The sequence below is a fragment of the Lactuca saligna genome, chromosome 2 (assembly GCF_052625555.1).
Source record: "Lactuca saligna cultivar CGN05327 chromosome 2, ASM5262555v1, whole genome shotgun sequence".
Lineage (NCBI taxonomy): Eukaryota > Viridiplantae > Streptophyta > Magnoliopsida > Asterales > Asteraceae > Lactuca > Lactuca saligna.
Genome location: NC_136418.1, coordinates 163,925,158 through 163,941,690, shown reverse-complemented (window position 1 = coordinate 163,941,690; position 16,533 = coordinate 163,925,158). Strand labels below are relative to the sequence as shown.

Genomic DNA, 16,533 nt, shown 5'->3' with positions numbered 1-16,533 from the left:
TTATTTGAAAAAAGATTTATATATAAACTAATTCCGATAAATTTAAACTAACTTTTAAAAAACAAGTGTCAATGACAAACATGAACCCAAACATTTTAATGAATTAAGGCCATTACCCAACTAAATTAGATAAGATGTATTGCATAATATCATTATTTAAATATAGTCTTACTTAAAACATAATTTAAAAAAAATATAGGAAAGAATTTGTATAAAGTTGATGTATATTTTAGTTGATATTATTAGAAACTATGGCTTTAGTATGTAACTTTAAATATTATTTAATAAACATCTAAATGTTTGGAAATACAAAAAATATATATAAATGGCTGGGGAAATAAAATAAAAGAATGATATATTTATCTAACTGAAAACATTGAGATTTTAATAATACACTCATCTAATAATGGATCGGTATTAAAAAGAAGAGAATGTTCCATTAAATATTATATGTAATTATAAATAATTAAAATTCATTAACTGCATATGATAGAATAAGGTATTATTGAAGTTTTTTTGATATTTAAATTAATTCAAAGGGTTAAATGTCATGATGAATAACCAAAATGAAAAAAATTACAAAATTGGAATAAATGCAAAATAGGAAACGAAAGGGGGTAAATGTGGATTTTAGTAAGTGTTATGTAAATTATGAAAATGAAAACTAGTGTAGAATATGAAACAAGTTGTATAGTTCAGAGGCAAAAGATGTAAATTTTTAATTGAAATGAGATAACGATTCCGTCCAAAATAAAGCAAAAAAAAAAAGGATGCTGAGATTCGAACCACAGGTAACCGGAATGCAAGGACGCAAGTTAACATGTGATCTACAACCATTTTCAATGTAAATTTTAACATATAAATTAATATATAAATATTAACAGTTATAAAATTATGCCCCAGACATATGTGAGCCCTGGGCAGTAGCCCAGGTTGCCCCATTCATTGGGTCGGGCTGACACTACCGCCAACATCATTACCACATTCACCATCATCACTGCCACTGATACAACCACCATTACTCACCACCACCACCACCCACCACAAACCACCATCTCCACCACAACCAATATTACCACCACCGCGACCGCCACTACCCACCATCACCACCACCACCATATAACTTATAAAACAAAATAAAATTAAACAAAAAACATAAAAAAAGACAATTTTGATATTTTACATGACTCAAATTCTATTTCATTTCAATTAAACAAATTATTAAAATGAATATCAACTTCATTCCATATCAACCAAACAAACTAAAATTGAAATTCGAATTGATAGATTTCAATTATTTAGCATATTTTAGTAATTCCAATTCATGATAGATTTCAATTATTTAACATATTTTTCACTTTCTTTGTAAACATAATAATGCAAAATAAATGTCACTTTCACACTATCTGCGAACCAAATAGCCACCGCTAACCCCCCATAGCAGGTGATTTACCCGGTTGGAGACACATAATTGGTTAAACTTGAGAACTGATGTTACACATAAACCAAGAAATGGTACCGTTTGGATTAAGAGCAGATTTACTCCATTTCCATTATTCGGATTTGTTAATTGTTGGTGAGGATTTTCCCCAACCCTGCTCTTCCTCCAAACCGGTACCATTTTTTGTTTTGAAACTCGCGCTTACATCTTCTGGCTTAACGAACTCACCGTTTATTCTTCCCAAACGAGTGTAGGGTTTTAGGGGAAGAAGACGATGCTGACTCCAACAATCCCAACGCACAACAACAGGATCGCTGATTCAACTCACCATCGACTACTCGAAGTAGTTAAGACTGCTCTTATCAAGATTTTTGTCTCTCCCTACGCCACTGTCTGTAATCTCTACTCAAATACTCTCTTTGTATCTATATGTTTTTGTTCATATGCATATTCATGCCGTTTCCGCAATTCATTAAAATTGGTTTGTTCTTCAGGTGTGTGATTTGTATTGCGGAAGAGTACCAGACGAAGAGAGATGGGACGAAGCTCAAATAGGTCATTTCATCGGAATTGGTAATTTCACATACAATCAAAGACGTTCCTATCTGTTAGTGATCGATTCAGTTTTCCTACGTGTATGAATTTGTTCAGTCCTTCGTCTTAAAAATCTTAGATAGGGTTTATGGTTGAACGAATCTTTTTAGAAGATTTTAATTTCATATTTCTGGAGATGTATGACAAAATTGAAGTAAAAAATAAAACAAAATCAGAACATAATCACATATCTTGAACAAATTGAGTTATTATGCTTACAGATGAAGCATCATCTGGAGTTAGAGAAGTCCGAGAAGTATGGGAGAGTCAACGAAAGACTTACACTTCAGACTTTTATGAGCTTGATCCCTGCATTGTGAGTCCTGTTATCATGTAATTGCATATATTTTGCCTACTTCATGCGTTATTAAAGATAGGTACTCATTTAAGCATTTCTTAGATTTTGTAGTTTGTCCACTGATGGATGTTGACCTTCTTCAGGAAAACTTGGAACCGAATTTGGGGGACAAGGGAAATACAGCTGATATTGTTTGTTGCATGCAACATTTACAGGTTAAACTCCATTGTTTGTGTTAATATCGAACTCTCCCTCTCATATCGAACATATAAAGTAAACTTGTGTTATATACTGCAGTTCTGTTTTGAAAGTGAAGAGAAAGTAAGAAGACTTCTGCATAATGTGTCATCTTTATTGAAACCAGGGGGTTACTTAATCGGTATTACTCTGGACTCATCTACTATATGGTAGGCTACCATGTTTTTGGGAGTCATTTTGTCAGAATTTATTTATAGCATCATTTTTCTTGCTTTCATTTTGAATAATTGGATTGCATTGCAGGGCAAAGTATCAGAAAAATGTTGAAGCTTACCACAACCGAAGTGGTGCCATGAAACCCAACCTTGTTCCCAATTGCATTCGATCAGAAAACTATATGATCACTTTTGAAGTTGAAGAAGAAAAGTATAATAAAACCACCCAACATGCTGTATTTTCTTATAAAATGTAATCAAACGTCTGAACTTATCTTTATTATATGGTTTAATTTTTCAGGTTTCCTTTTTTTGGGAAAAAGTACCAGATGAAAATTGCAAATGACACGTCTGCTGAAACACATTGTCTGGTACATTTCCCAAGCTTGATCAGGTTAAGATTTTGGCATTTCATTTCATCTTTTATTGTTTTTATTAAAACTTTTTCTAATTATTGTTTATGACATTTTTTTTTCAGACTGGCAAGAGAAGCTGGTCTTGAATATGTGGAGATACAAAACTTGCTGGAATTTTATGATGATAACAGGTGGGATTTGGGAGTGTGGTTTTTTTTTTCTTCAAATGTTCAATGTTGTGATTTTTACATTATACTTTGTTATATCAGAGCGCAGTTTTCCGGGATGCTTCTAGAAGCCGGTCATGGTCTTGTGGACCCCAGAGCGAGGCTCTTACCAAAATTCTATGATGTACTAGGTTTTGTGTCAGTTTCATTGTCCTTTCATCTTATAAATAGTTTCCCAAAACTACCCTCACTACTCATACCTAAAACCTGTTATGCAGGTTTATATACTACATTCATATTTCAAAAGCCTGATCCGGATGTTGCCCCTCCACTTATGACCCCATTATTGCATGATCATGGAACCCAAATCCTTGATGAGGCAAGTTATTCCATCTTTGACCCTTGATGTTTGAATAAATTACAGAGTTGGTTTTTTGTTTATTTTGTTTCAGAGGGAGTGGCAGGGTAGTGTGTGGAGGGATGAAGAGAAAATTGGAGCATCACATTCTGAATCAACTTTCAGCTTGGGGAAGATAACTGAACAGAAAGGGATTTTAGGTCCTGGACCTGCTGATTTACGTTTTTCAGAAGCCATTTAAGCTTCTTCCTCACTAATAATCTCACAAATTCATCATTGATATTAAGAACCAAAATCCTTGATTTTCATTTTTTAATACTGTATAATCCTTGATATATATAGATCACTGACGATTGCATTTTATGTTGTTTATATTGAACAAAATGACACATGTCACACAGACAGTAGGGTGTACATATGTTATACGTTAACTTGTTGCATATATATTAGTTTATATCATCAATCAATTGGTAGATTAAATCAGTAAATGCTGCGACTAAAACCATATATTAATTAATTAATTTACATAAAAATTTCATTATATTCACTTTCCGGGTACGAAGTTTGTGGCATAAGACCAAGCATTGTTGGCAACGGGATCAGCAAGGTTCTCCAATGGTCCCTTTCCTGTAACAATGGCTTGAACAAAGAACCCAAACATGGAGAACATAGCAAGTCTTCCATTCTTGATTTCCTTCACCTTCAACTCAGCAAAAGTCTCTGGATCATCAGCAAGCCCTAGAAGTTGGGCCCTTGACCGTACGCACCTGGTCATCCCTTCTTCTCATTAAGAGCTTAATACACGAAGTCCTTACGTCCAAAGTCAGATCCAAGCCCCAAATGATGTCCTTGACCATAAAGTTTCCGACCTTATGGTCTTGCATGGCCAAAAAGTGCTTAACACTAATGGACTGTTTGATAGGATCTGAATTTTTAAGATCTGAATTTATAAGAGGTTTGAATTTTTAAGAGGGTCTGAAATTTTAAGAGCTGAATGTTTAACATGCTGTTTGGTTGGAACCTCTGAATTGTTGTGCTGAATTATTAAAATGACAATTTTACCCTTCTGTTTTAATTTTTATTGAATTCAACTGTTTATTTAGAAAATAACCTAATAAATTTCTTAAATATGTATTAAAAAATATATAAAAACCATATAAAATCCAAATTTAGCATAAATCAAAATTAAACACAAATCCAAATCAAACTTAAATATTTTTAAATCCACAAAATCATACTAAAATCCAAATTAAATCTTACAAATTTAATTTCACCCCAATTGATTTACAATCTGGTCACGCAAATTATTCATGTATTCATTTCCTTGTGAACCCCATTCCATATCGTGTACGCTTTCGCCATCATTCTCTCCCCCTTGTGCTTGAACATTGTTCTCCTTGAACGCCATAAATAACTCATCATGAATATCGCATTTCCTTATGAAATTGTGGATTGCAAAACAAGCAATGGCTATATCTCTTTGCACTGAAAAAGGAAAAGGAGCCATTCGTTTTAGGATTGGAAATCTCGCCTTTAAAACACCGTAAGCACGTTCAATAACATTTCTGAGTTGCGCATGTGCGTGATTGAATTTTTCCTCCTTAGTTAATGCACGTCGCCGTCGATAATCGGCTAACCAATACCTTGTGTTGCGGTAAGGAGTCATAAATCCACGAGTGTTGGTGTATGCAGCATCGCAAAGGTAATATCTATCTATACACATGAGTGAAGTAAGTATTATATATAGAAGTTTAAAATCGTATTTTAGAATAAATTTTAAAAGAATTAAAAACCTGGAGGAGGGAACGGAAAGCCTGAAGTCGGGTTACATGCTACTTCTTTCAAAACTCGCGAATGTATACCCTCCCAACCGGCCCATACGAATGTGAATTGATCATATCAAAATCACAAATTCCTAAAACATTTTGAAAGCATTCACCTTTTCTTCTTCCCCTATAACGAGTTTGTTGATCAGCAGGTACGACTGCATGTACAAGAGTTCCATCTAACGCACCTATTGCTCCAGGAAAGATTTCTTTTAGCTTACGATGCCTCTATGAGGAATTCACGGTTGCATTAGAATTCGTTGGCACTATAACTTCTTTTGCAAAAATCATCATTGCATTTAGCACCTCGTGAAAGCATCTATGAAGTGTTTCTGTGGAGTGTTGAAACCTTCGTTTGATAATCCTGAACCGTTAATTATGTGTTATAGTTGTCAAGAACATAACCATCTTTTCTTCAAAGCTTATATGCCTACTACTTTCCAACCAATCGTTTCATTTAAAATGATTGCATAAAAGTACATATGCTTCACGTGAAAGACGCATCAGCTCATAACATTGTGTATGTTGATGACCGCTCATTTCCGAATCATTATCAATTGCCCTTCCAATTCTGTTGGATGCTAGATTTAACCAATAGCAACATATGCAATTTCCTCATCCGAATCCATAAGCAATCTGTTATTTTGAAAATACATAACAATTATATTAAAAACATACAACATAAAAATTCATCCAAAACATCAAGTCATTCATATCATATAAAAATCTAGTAATCCAAAATAGCAGGTAATCCAAAACATCAAAGTCATTCATGTCAAGTAATCCAAAAAAAACCATCTAGTGCAAACCAAAAATCTAGTTATCCAAAAAAAAACCCATCAAAGCATTCAAAAAAATCTACTTAGCGAAACATTCCATAATGTGCTCCAACAGTCTTGACCAAATTCTCACAAATAGCTGGATCAATGGTTAACCACACGTGCCTCTTATCCGCACCTTCACCAAAAAGAGCAACAACAGTAGTGTATCTTGGATCAAATATTCCCCATCCTAACTTCTCCAATTTTTCCATACACGCATCCAAATTCGAAGAAGAATGCTTTTCCACAAATATTTTAGCAATTGTGGCAATATCTTCCCCGATTTCAAGCAATCTTGAATTGGATGCATCTTTACCCTTATCTTTGCCTTTATATTTACTTTTATTTTGACTCTTTGTCGTATCCGTAGTCTTTCTTTTTTTTGCTTTTTTCAAAAAAGCACCAAATTTTGACTTTAGGTAGTCATAGCGGTTCTTCATTTGTTTTTGGTCAACAATGAAGTTATGTTCAATTTTTAATGTTTCAGCAACATTCCTCCAAGATAATGCTTTCAAACTACTCCCTTCCCTTCCATTAACCGTAACTTCACGTAAACAAGCTTCTAGAAACGTTTTTTCTACATCTTCAACCTTCCAACTAATCCTATCCTTCTTTTCTCCCATTGCTTTGATCAATTCAACAAAAAAATGTATGTTTTAACAAGTTCAACATTGCAAATACACATTTTCAACAACAATTTAAAAAATATAAAGGCACATTATCAATAACTACTTCAACAAAACAAATGCACGATAGCAAAAGTAATGGATATTTCATGAACATCAAAGAGAAGTAAGAATTCAGCAACAAAATTTCAGCATAATACTCATGAAAACATTAGACATAACATCAAAATAACACTAAAATTCGGCATAGAACATCAAAATTCAGCATATAACATCAAAATTCTGCATATAACATCTAAATTCAGCATCAACATTGAATCAAACATAACATCAAATTCCAGCATCAATATTTGATCGTATCTATTGAACACATTCAAATTGAAATATATAACATCACTACTGTAGCACCTGGTTCCCGGTATGTAAATCTTATTTGGGTATTTCCCCATTTTAGCCTTGGACTCGGCGAGTCATAGGTCCGACTCGCCGAGTAGGGACGAGACTCGGGACACGTTTAAGTTGGCGACTCGGCGAGTCCATACCATGGACTCGGCGAGCCACGGCTGCTGGATGAAACCCTAAATTTCAAGGGTTTGCACCCTATTTAAACCCTCATTTCCGCCCCAAACTCCCCCCCCCCCCCCCATTCACCCCCAGAGCTCCCAACATCGTTTATACCCTTATTTCCTTGAGAGATTGAAGTGTTTTGGTGTGTTCTTGAAGATTTTGAGGAGAAAGAAGAGTAGATCAAGAAGAGGAGAAGGAGGCCAGGCATCTTTGTGTCATCTCAACGTTTTCCTGGAGGTATAGCTCGTTTCCCCTCTGTTTTCAAGTTTGTAATCTCTTTTAGCTTCATAGAAGTCCTTCTTGAGCTTTTCCCCAAGCTTGTTTGTGCTTTGTGGGTTGTAATAAGTTGATAGCCTTTAGATCTAGGCATGATTTAGTCCCTGGAGCTTGGATCTAATGCCTTTATGGGGTCATATTGCATGAAAGCCCTAGATCTACCTCTTTTGGTGCACTTTGAGCCCTAAAATCCATATTGGTGAATATCTACACGTAAAGTTGGAAACTTTACGTGTGATTTGTGTCCTAGAAGCCCAGATCTGTGAATGGCATGGACTGGAATCGAGCAAATCGGTGTATTTGGTGGATGCATGGCGGCGACTCGGCAAGTCGTATATGTGACTCGGCGAGTCTGGTCGCGAGTCACCGAATTGGTCCCTTTATGATGTATCGAGTTTGAGCCGTGAGTCACAGGGGGTGACTCGGTGAGTTGGAAGCTAAACTCACCCATGTTAGGACTCGGCGAGTCAATGCCCTGACTCGACGAGTCTAAGGCAATCTTCATAGATCAAGAACAGACTCGACGAGTTGTTCATACAACTCGGCGAGTCTTAGCATAAGTGTTCTTCGGATGAAGATGAACTCGATGAGTTGTTCATACAACTCGGCGAGTAGGATGAAGGGGTTGAATGTCAGTTTAGAAGATGAACTCGTCGAGTCATAGCCTAACTCGACGAGTAGAAACAGGGACTCAGGACAATCGTCTGATAGGGACTCAACGAGTTGGAGAGCCAACTCGGCGAGTCGGGTCAACTGAAAGTTGACTCTGACTTTGACTTAGAGCTAGACCAGGGGTAAAATGGTTATTTTACCCAAAGGACAGTTAGCAGTGTTTGATTGAGTATGTTGTGGGAATTGCAACCAGAGGATTTCCGGAGCAGCAGCAGTCAGTTAGTTTCCGATCAGTTCAGCAGCTACTTTGAGGTGAGTTACCTTCCAATAGCGGTGGGTCTAAGGCCACAATGTCGGCCCACCAGTAGGAGATGTGTGATTAGATGATTGTCTTTGTGATATTCATATAGGGTTGCTAGACTATGTGATATATGTGTTATGTGGCAGTAGTAGGGGTGAAATAGTCCCCAGTATCCGGTCGAAAGGACCGAAGGGGAGGCCAGCACCCAGATATGCTAGGCAGTATCCGGTCGAAAGGACCGAAGGGGGGGCCAGCACCCAGATATGCTAGGCAGTATCCAGTCGAAAGGACCGAAGGGGAGGCCAGCACCCAGATATGTTAGGCAGTATCCGGTCGAGAGGACCGAAGGGGTAGGTCGGGCACCCAGATATGCCTGACAAATTTATGTATGTTATGTGATTATGTGGTATGTGGTACAGTGGGGGAACTCACTAAGCTTTGTGCTTACGTTTTACAGTTTTGTGTTCAGGTACCTATTCACCGAAGGGGAAGGAGCTGGCGCGGTAGCGGCACATCATGCACACACTCTGGTTTCCGCATTTACGAGATTCACTGGGATTTGTACTCTGATATTTTGATGGGTTGTATGGTTTGGCTTTTGAACATGATTTGCGTTGTGTTGTGGTTTGATCAAACAATGTTCTAATTATTAATGTTTTCTAAAGTAATGTTTTTAAACAAAATTTTCGGACGTGAAAAATTGGGTCGTTACAACTACCCAACATATAACAACATAATGAAGCATATAACATCATAATGGAGTAAAACATCAACTATTAATTTTGATTTAACAAATCAGAAAATTATAGCATAATGAATTCGATTTTTGACTTTCAATTTTGAAGGGAAAGAAGGAACAATCGCAGGCGGAAGGAAGAAAGGAAGAAACAGAACGAAAAAACAAACCTGCTGCAGTTGGTGGAAGGAAAATCGGAGCTGGTGGCGACGTTGCTGGCGGCGTCACTGGCTTCGTCGGTGGGAGCAATCGGTGGGAGAATCGCAGGCGTCGGACCTGGAGGGGAGATCTCGATGGCAGGTGTAACACCCAAAGTTTCAAAGGCCAAGAAAGGAAAGAAAAGCCCTAATTTAAGGGTCGACTCGGCGAGTCCAAGGAGGGACTCGGTGAGTCCGAGCGGGATCCAGGTCAAGGTGTAAGTGGCCAACTCGGCGAGTCTGGTCTGTGCGAGGAAAACCCTAAATCCGGGACTTTGGGCACTATTTAAGCTCCTTATTCTCTCCATTAGGGTTCCTTAGAGCCCCCCTTGTTCAGAAAACGAAGCCTAAGCCTCCATTGTTGTGCATTCAAGCTTCCAAGCTATTTTTGGGTGATTTGAAGGAAGAAGAAGCAGGGGAATCAGTGAAGCTTCAAGGATTTGCTTCAGATCTGGAGTTTGTGGAACCTTTCTGAAGTATTGAAGGTACTAAGTCATTTCCTTCCCTTAGATCTAATTTTGGTTGTGAGTTTTGGGGCTTTTAAGCATGATTAGCCACCCTTATGGGTTAGAAGTCGGATCTGGAGTTGCTACTTCAAATCCAAGTGTGTTATGGTCTGGAGAAGCATAAAGTATCAGCCATTAAGTCGTTTTTGAAGCCCCTTGGCCTTAAAACCTAGTTTTTGGCATGTTTTGCCTAGATCTCCTTCTCTACACGTAAAGATTGCAACTTTACGTAAGGAATAGGCTTGGGAAGGGTAGATCTATAGTTTGGACTCCATGCATGACTCAGAAGTCCTCTGCATGTAAGGAGAACTGAAGGGACTCGGCGAGTCCTTTGAGTGGACTCGGCGAGTAGCATGAAGTTGTGGAGAAACTCGACGAATGGGATGAACAACTCGTCGAGTCGTATGAAGATTGCCTTGTACTTGGCGAGTCTGTTCTTGGACTCGGCGAGTCAGGTCGCGAAACCCCAAACCCTTCGGGTTGTGACTCGAATCAGTGAGTCGGGTGGAGACTCAGTGAGTTGGACAGGTCTGGACTCAGAAATCGGTAGACTCGGCGAGTCATGGACTGACTCGGCGAGTCGAGTCGCGAATGGAAGGAATCTGATCATTTGAACTCGGCGAGTCAGTAGGGTGACTCGGCGAGTAGGGTCGACCTGGAAGGTTGACTTTGACCCGGACTTTGACCTTGGACCAGGGTGGACTTGGTTGTCTTTCGGGGGTCAGTTAGACTCAGTGTTGCATTGATATTGGTAGTTCGGGGAGCAAGGGGAGCAGGAGTTCTGTGAGTTGTCAGGCAGCAACTAGTGAGATCATCAGCAAGTTCAGCCAGTGCAGGTGAGTTTCCCTTTGTGTGAATGGGTCTAAGGTCACAATGCCGGCCCATGTAGTTACGAGTAGAAGACCCGGGGATTAGCCCTAGGCACAGTATGCTAGTATTATTTGCAGGACGAGGTCCAGTAATAGCGGGCGGGTGCCCAAGGAATTGTTTATATGATAGTTTATACTTGTTGTCTGTGTGATACATGTATGTGCCTGGTAGGGAGGTGAGTGTGGACGAGGTCTCGTATCTCACCAATAGCAAAGTGTGGATGGGGTTCCATATCTCATTAGTAGCAGAATAGGGGCGAGGCCCAAACAAGAACAGGAGTGAGAGTGGGCTAGGCCCGTACCTCACTACCATTAGGAGCGTGGACAGGGTCCCATGACTCATCAGTAGCAGGACATGGGCGAGGCCCAGGATAGGCGAGGCCTTAGGACAGAACCAGTTTTATGTGTTAGTTATGTGTTGTGAAATGTTTATGTGTTATTATTTGTTGGCGGCCGAGGCCCTGTGACAGGCGGGGCCTAAGTAAAACAGATCTGTATCCGAGCGGGGCTCGAAGCCAGGCGAGGCCTGGAGCGGCGGGGCCGTTGTAGCGGGCGAGGCCCGCGGTAGGGGCGAGGCCCAAGATAGTGGGCGTGGCCCAGTATGTGCAGTATGTGGTTATGTGTGGTATGTGGTAGGGTGGGGAACTCACTAAGCTTCGTGCTTACGGTTTTCGGTTTTGGTTTCGGGTACTTCCGGTAACGGAGGGAAGAGCTCGGGGTGATCGCATGGCACACACACCATAGATTAGACAGCCTGGGAATGTTTACTCTGATAATGAACATGTGTTTTGAAAACTTATACTCATATTATGTTTTGGAATGATGGCTTTACTTTAATTAATGATTTATTAAAAGAAATTTTTGATCCTAAATTTTGGGTTGTTACAGCAGGAGACGGTGTGGGAAGGAAAGAAAGAGGCGGTCAATTTAGGGCAAATCGAAGGAACGCGTGTTTTTTTTTTTTTTTTTTTCAGACTTGCTTTAACATCTGAAAAAATAAGAGGTATTTTTAAGTTTAAGAGGTAAAATATAATATGTAAACAAACGCTCTAAATCTGAAATTTTAAGACACTGCCTCTTAATTTTACAATTAAGAGGTAAACAAACGACCCCTAAAAACCTTAACTACTTAACCCATTAAGAACTTGTAGCACATGCATGGAAGACAAAAAATGATCAAGACCACATTTTTATGCTTCAAAGCACCTCAAAACGTCTGAAAGGACAACTTAAATGGATTAGAGTAGCTTATACGCAAAATACCCAAGTAATGGGACCAAAAGGACACAAATTTCATGGCTAACTTAGATCTATACATAGCTTTACCAAGTTCAAATCTTTTTACCTCAAAGTGATGACAATTGGTGATGAGATTCTGGATCCAAAGAGTCCTACTCCTCCAAGATGTTCTTATCTTCTTCCTCTCTCCTTCAAGGTGACCAAAAAACACACACAAAGCTCAATAATGCTCAAAATGGATTAGGGTTTGTTTAGGGATGAAGGTAAGTTGGACCTTCCATAAACTTCAAAATATCATATTATACTCTTCATAAATTCCCCAACATTGATTGATTCATTGAACTTCAAAATCTCATCTAAAAATTTGACTGAGATATTTTTAGAACAAAACCAAATGTGCTCGTTGTGATTGCGAAACATCTCAAAACAGTCTGAGTAATCAAAATTACATATGCAACTCTCTTGCTTTGAAATTTGATAACATTAAATCCTACTCAAAAGTAATAAAGTAAATGTCCAATAATTCAATCTTTGTGAAATCAATTTGTAAAATCGACTACTTGTTAAAGTGTTACAAGATTTAATAACAAATTCAATTCAAACACACTCTAAATTTTTCTCCCTCACACTCAAAGCCCAAGCAAAATTGTTGATATTATATGCAGAGATCTCAAACAAATAACCACCATTCTTGTTTCAAAATCACTTCAATCAACATTCTTTTAGATGAGCGTTTGAAGTTGAATTTATAATTTATGAAGATGGTATAATAGTAAATTGATATAATATATTAATTTAAAAAGATTATTTGTTTTTTTTAATATGTTTAAAATAAGATTTTAATAAAATATTATATTTTGATTTTCTAAAAAGTAAATATGATATTTTAAATTTTATAAATGGTAAATATGATATTTTGATTTTTGGTTGAGTAAATATAATATTTTGATTTAACAAATTATAAAATTCTTTTTAATTTTACAATGCTTTAAATATGTTGTTATATATATATATATATATATATATATATATATATATATATATATATATATATATATATATATATATATATATATATATATATATATAAATATATAAACGGTTATTTTATTAAAATCGATCTTAAGAATACATTTAAAACTAACTATGAAATTATAAGAAAATCAAGTTAAAGTTTAACCTTATTAGTTCATTTTATGGTTGTTAAAATTGCAATTCTAATTATAGGATCGTGCAATCTTATGATCACACCAAAGTAAATCGATCCCGATCTTACTTTGATCATTTTTTTGGTAGAATACTCATTTTAAATTGTTTATCCTTAAATAATGTATTATAAATATATTTTTTATGTTTTAAAGTATTTATTGTTAACTTTTTTCCGATTTGATTTTAAGATTAAAATCTTGTAGCCCTGTCAAAAATACTTGTTACTCGAATTATCCACCCGATTTTTTGGGTATCGAGTAAATGGGATCGGGTAAACCGGGTATCAGGTTAATTTTTTCGGGTAAGTGGGTAATCTGAATTTTGTTTCGAGTCAGGTAAAGGGTAAGTTGTTTGGGTTTCAGGTATACCCGATTACCCGAAATATATATAACAAATAATGTCATTTTATGAGTTTATCTATCCCTCCAAATTTCCAAATCCCAATTTCCTCGTTGAGGCTAGTTCTATTTTCCCCACGTTAAAAAACCCTCATACCTCGTCCGCTCTTCGTTGGTATTCGTCACCAATGGATGACTATATTAAAGTAGAAGATGAGACGATTGAAGTTGACAACCCAACCAATGATCAAGTCCACAAGAAAAAGAGAAAAAAAAAATTCAACCCAAAATCGAAAGTTTGGAAAGAATACTTGATATCTCGAATATTATTGAGTAAAAAACCTCAATGTTCAAAGTTTAGCACGACATACTTATATCATTACATTTATTTATAGGTGTCATTAAAAATAAAAATAAAAATTAAAAATTGGGTAATACCCGAATTACCCGAAACCTGAAAATTTTATCCGATAACATCCCTAGCAAACGAGAAAACGACCATATATATTTACAAGTCCGGATCTAACAACCCTCGTCCCTCGTTCTTTTGACTGACGAACAAATTCAACCTTACATTTTAACTGTGATCAACAAAGCCCTAAGAACTGCAGCTGCAAGGTAGAGAGATGAACGATGGAGAAACCCTTGTGGAAGCTGCGCTGCGTGTGCTGAATACAGCAGACCCAGTTGAGAAAGCGAAACTTGGAGATGAAATAGCAAACAATTGGTTCCAAGGTGTTATTGCAAATCCTTACCACCCTTCTCAGCCTGATATCATCGTCCCAGACCGCCCTGCCAGACTCTCCAATGTTAGCCTTTCACACAGTCAGAATCATTCATCATTTCTGTTTTGCAGATTTTGAGTTATCATGGAAGCACGCCAAGTGTTTGATAATATGCCTCACTGATTTAGAGCAGACTTAATTCCCGTGGATGGTTTATTATGCAGGTGAAGCTAGTGTCGCCTAGTCTTATGCCGAAGCTTGGGAAAGCCGGAAGCTTACAGAGCAGACAGGCCATCGTGCACAGCCTTGTTCACACTGAAAGTTGGGCCATTGATTTGTCCTGGGTATTCCTTTTTTTTTAGACAGTTCTTTATACTAAAATTCCTGGATTGCTATGTGCTTTTGTAATTGATAGTTGTTGCCGATTCAAACAGGATACAATTGCACATTGGTCTTTCTTTATTTTGTTAATCCTAAGAGCTAAGATCCATCTAACTTTGAAACAGGATATAATTGCACGTTTTGGTAAACAAGAGTCAATGCCAAGAGAGTTCTTCAATGATTTTGTAAGAGTTGCACAAGATGAAGGTCGTCATTTCAGTCTTCTTGCCACCCGGCTTCAGGAATTGGGGTCTTTCTACGGAGCACTCCCTGCTCATGATGGCTTGTGGGACTCAGCTGTTGCTACATCAAAAGACCTATTTGCACGTCTTGCAGTTGAGCATTGTGTTCATGAGGTGCCCCTGATCTTACATTATGATTATCTTTCCTCCATTATTCTCTTCTTCTTTACCCAGTTTTTGATCATGAATGACAGGCAAGAGGACTGGATGTGCTGCCTACAACCATCTCCCGATTTCGTAATGGAGGTGACAACCAGACTGCTGATTTGCTTGAGAAGGTGATTTACCCTGAAGAAATCACTCATTGTGCTGCTGGAGTTAAGTGGTTCAAGTATCTGTGGTCACGATCATCTTCATGTTCATGTGCTGATGAAGAAAGTGATGAAGTGATTCAGAAATTCCATGAAATTGTGAGGGAATATTTCAGAGGGCCATTGAAGCCTCCTTTCAATGAGGCAGCAAGAAAAGCTGCTGGATTTGGTCCTCAGTGGTATGAACCTCTTGCTGTCAAAGATTTTACTCAGTAAAAAGCTAACACATTTATAATTTATATGAACCAAAATGTTCTCTTAATGAGTTGTTGCCATTTGCATTCCTTAGTTCCATGTCTTGGCTGCAGGGCTTTTGAATCACCTTAATTAGTTAAAAATTTACCAAGTTACAGTGTTACACAACCCTAAACAAGAGCTGTTAAGGCTTGTTTCCAGCATTTTGCATAATTTTTTGCTCAACTTTGAACAACCATAACTTGTTCTTACGAGCTTCACATTAATCGGATAACCACATGCTAAAATCAAAAAGTAGCATGCTACTTAACTAAATTATTTGTGTCTTATATGTGTGTCTTAGTGTCTGCTTGTTTAAGACACGAAATACGAATTTGAAATTTGTGTCAACACGAATAAATGCAAAATACGAATTTGCAAAGCCTATACACGAAAAATGTGTGGGGTCCATCCATAAACAATGTTTTGGATATGTTGCCTTGAGGTGTAATTGGTGTTTTGGGATGCATGTATTAGTTAAATGAAAGCTTCATAATAGCATGAAGCAAAGATTAAATTAGGAAAAGTTGTAGGCTAGTGTTGTGAATGCAAGGCAAAGGCATGTTAAAAATTGAGGTTAATGAAAAGTAAACTCCAAACCTTGTGAATGTGAAGGAAAAGGCATTATCGGTAGACCAGGCTTTTTATTTTAAAACGCCACATACAACACTCATAAATAATATATGTACTGATTAAAATTACAATAAACTTAATATTCATCATGTTGCAAATTGTATAGAACTAGTATTTAAGCCCACGCTTTGCTGCGAGTTTTTACATGTTTTTGTTGCAACAAGTACATTTTTTTAATTAACGAAAAAAATTCAAATAATAGAAAATGTATTATATGACCTGATTCATATGTAAGAAGCGTATATAAAAATAAACAC

General features: G+C 37.2%; 2 protein-coding genes across 5 annotated transcripts; both read left to right on the top strand.

Moving 5' to 3' along the window:
• Positions 1 to 1,469: 1,469 nt before the first annotated feature.
• LOC145032537 (S-adenosyl-L-methionine-dependent methyltransferases superfamily protein) lies at positions 1,470 to 4,115 on the top strand. Of its 3 annotated transcripts, none has more exons than XR_013677155.1 (12): positions 1,470 to 1,614; positions 1,696 to 1,832; positions 1,936 to 2,014; positions 2,257 to 2,351; positions 2,477 to 2,548; positions 2,631 to 2,740; positions 2,835 to 2,957; positions 3,048 to 3,140; positions 3,225 to 3,293; positions 3,372 to 3,467; positions 3,548 to 3,648; positions 3,722 to 3,858. XR_013677155.1 is itself a non-coding variant. In XM_078981383.1 (12 exons), the coding sequence occupies exons 2-12, from the start codon at positions 1,716 to 1,718 to the stop codon at positions 3,866 to 3,868; spliced, it is 1,095 nt and encodes a 364-aa protein (XP_078837509.1). In that variant the 5' UTR covers positions 1,471 to 1,614; positions 1,696 to 1,715; the 3' UTR covers positions 3,869 to 4,115. The 3 variants fall into 3 exon arrangements, 2 of the variants coding, with proteins under 2 accessions (XP_078837509.1, XP_078837510.1); XM_078981383.1 differs by having other exon boundaries at positions 1,471 to 1,614; positions 3,372 to 3,460; positions 3,722 to 4,115; XM_078981384.1 differs by having other exon boundaries at positions 1,471 to 1,614; positions 3,372 to 3,453.
• A 10,154-nt stretch (positions 4,116 to 14,269) lies between these two features.
• LOC145032536 (3-oxoacyl-acyl-carrier synthase-like protein (Protein of unknown function DUF455)) lies at positions 14,270 to 15,697 on the top strand. Of its 2 annotated transcripts, none has more exons than XM_078981381.1 (4): positions 14,270 to 14,559; positions 14,700 to 14,819; positions 14,982 to 15,212; positions 15,293 to 15,697. In XM_078981381.1, the coding sequence occupies exons 1-4, from the start codon at positions 14,377 to 14,379 to the stop codon at positions 15,623 to 15,625; spliced, it is 867 nt and encodes a 288-aa protein (XP_078837507.1). In that variant the 5' UTR covers positions 14,270 to 14,376; the 3' UTR covers positions 15,626 to 15,697. The 2 variants fall into 2 exon arrangements, with proteins under 2 accessions (XP_078837507.1, XP_078837508.1); XM_078981382.1 differs by having other exon boundaries at positions 14,417 to 14,575.
• The last annotated feature ends 836 nt before the right edge of the window (positions 15,698 to 16,533 follow it).

What these genes read in the sequence shown, in the direction of transcription:
- LOC145032536 (XM_078981381.1), top strand. Translation starts at nt 14,377, where the DNA reads ATGAACGATGGAGAAACCCTTGTGGAAGCTGCGCTGCGTGTGCTGAAT. An exon ending in GGGCCATTGATTTGTCCTGG is followed by an intron (nt 14,820 to 14,981) that starts GTATTCCTTTTT and finishes ACTTTGAAACAG; the next exon opens with GATATAATTGCACGTTTTGG. An exon ending in TTGAGCATTGTGTTCATGAG is followed by an intron (nt 15,213 to 15,292) that starts GTGCCCCTGATC and finishes CATGAATGACAG; the next exon opens with GCAAGAGGACTGGATGTGCT.
- LOC145032537 (XM_078981383.1), top strand. Translation starts at nt 1,716, where the DNA reads ATGCTGACTCCAACAATCCCAACGCACAACAACAGGATCGCTGATTCA. An exon ending in TTTGAAGTTGAAGAAGAAAA is followed by an intron (nt 2,958 to 3,047) that starts GTATAATAAAAC and finishes TTAATTTTTCAG; the next exon opens with GTTTCCTTTTTTTGGGAAAA. An exon ending in CATTTCCCAAGCTTGATCAG is followed by an intron (nt 3,141 to 3,224) that starts GTTAAGATTTTG and finishes TTTTTTTTTCAG; the next exon opens with ACTGGCAAGAGAAGCTGGTC.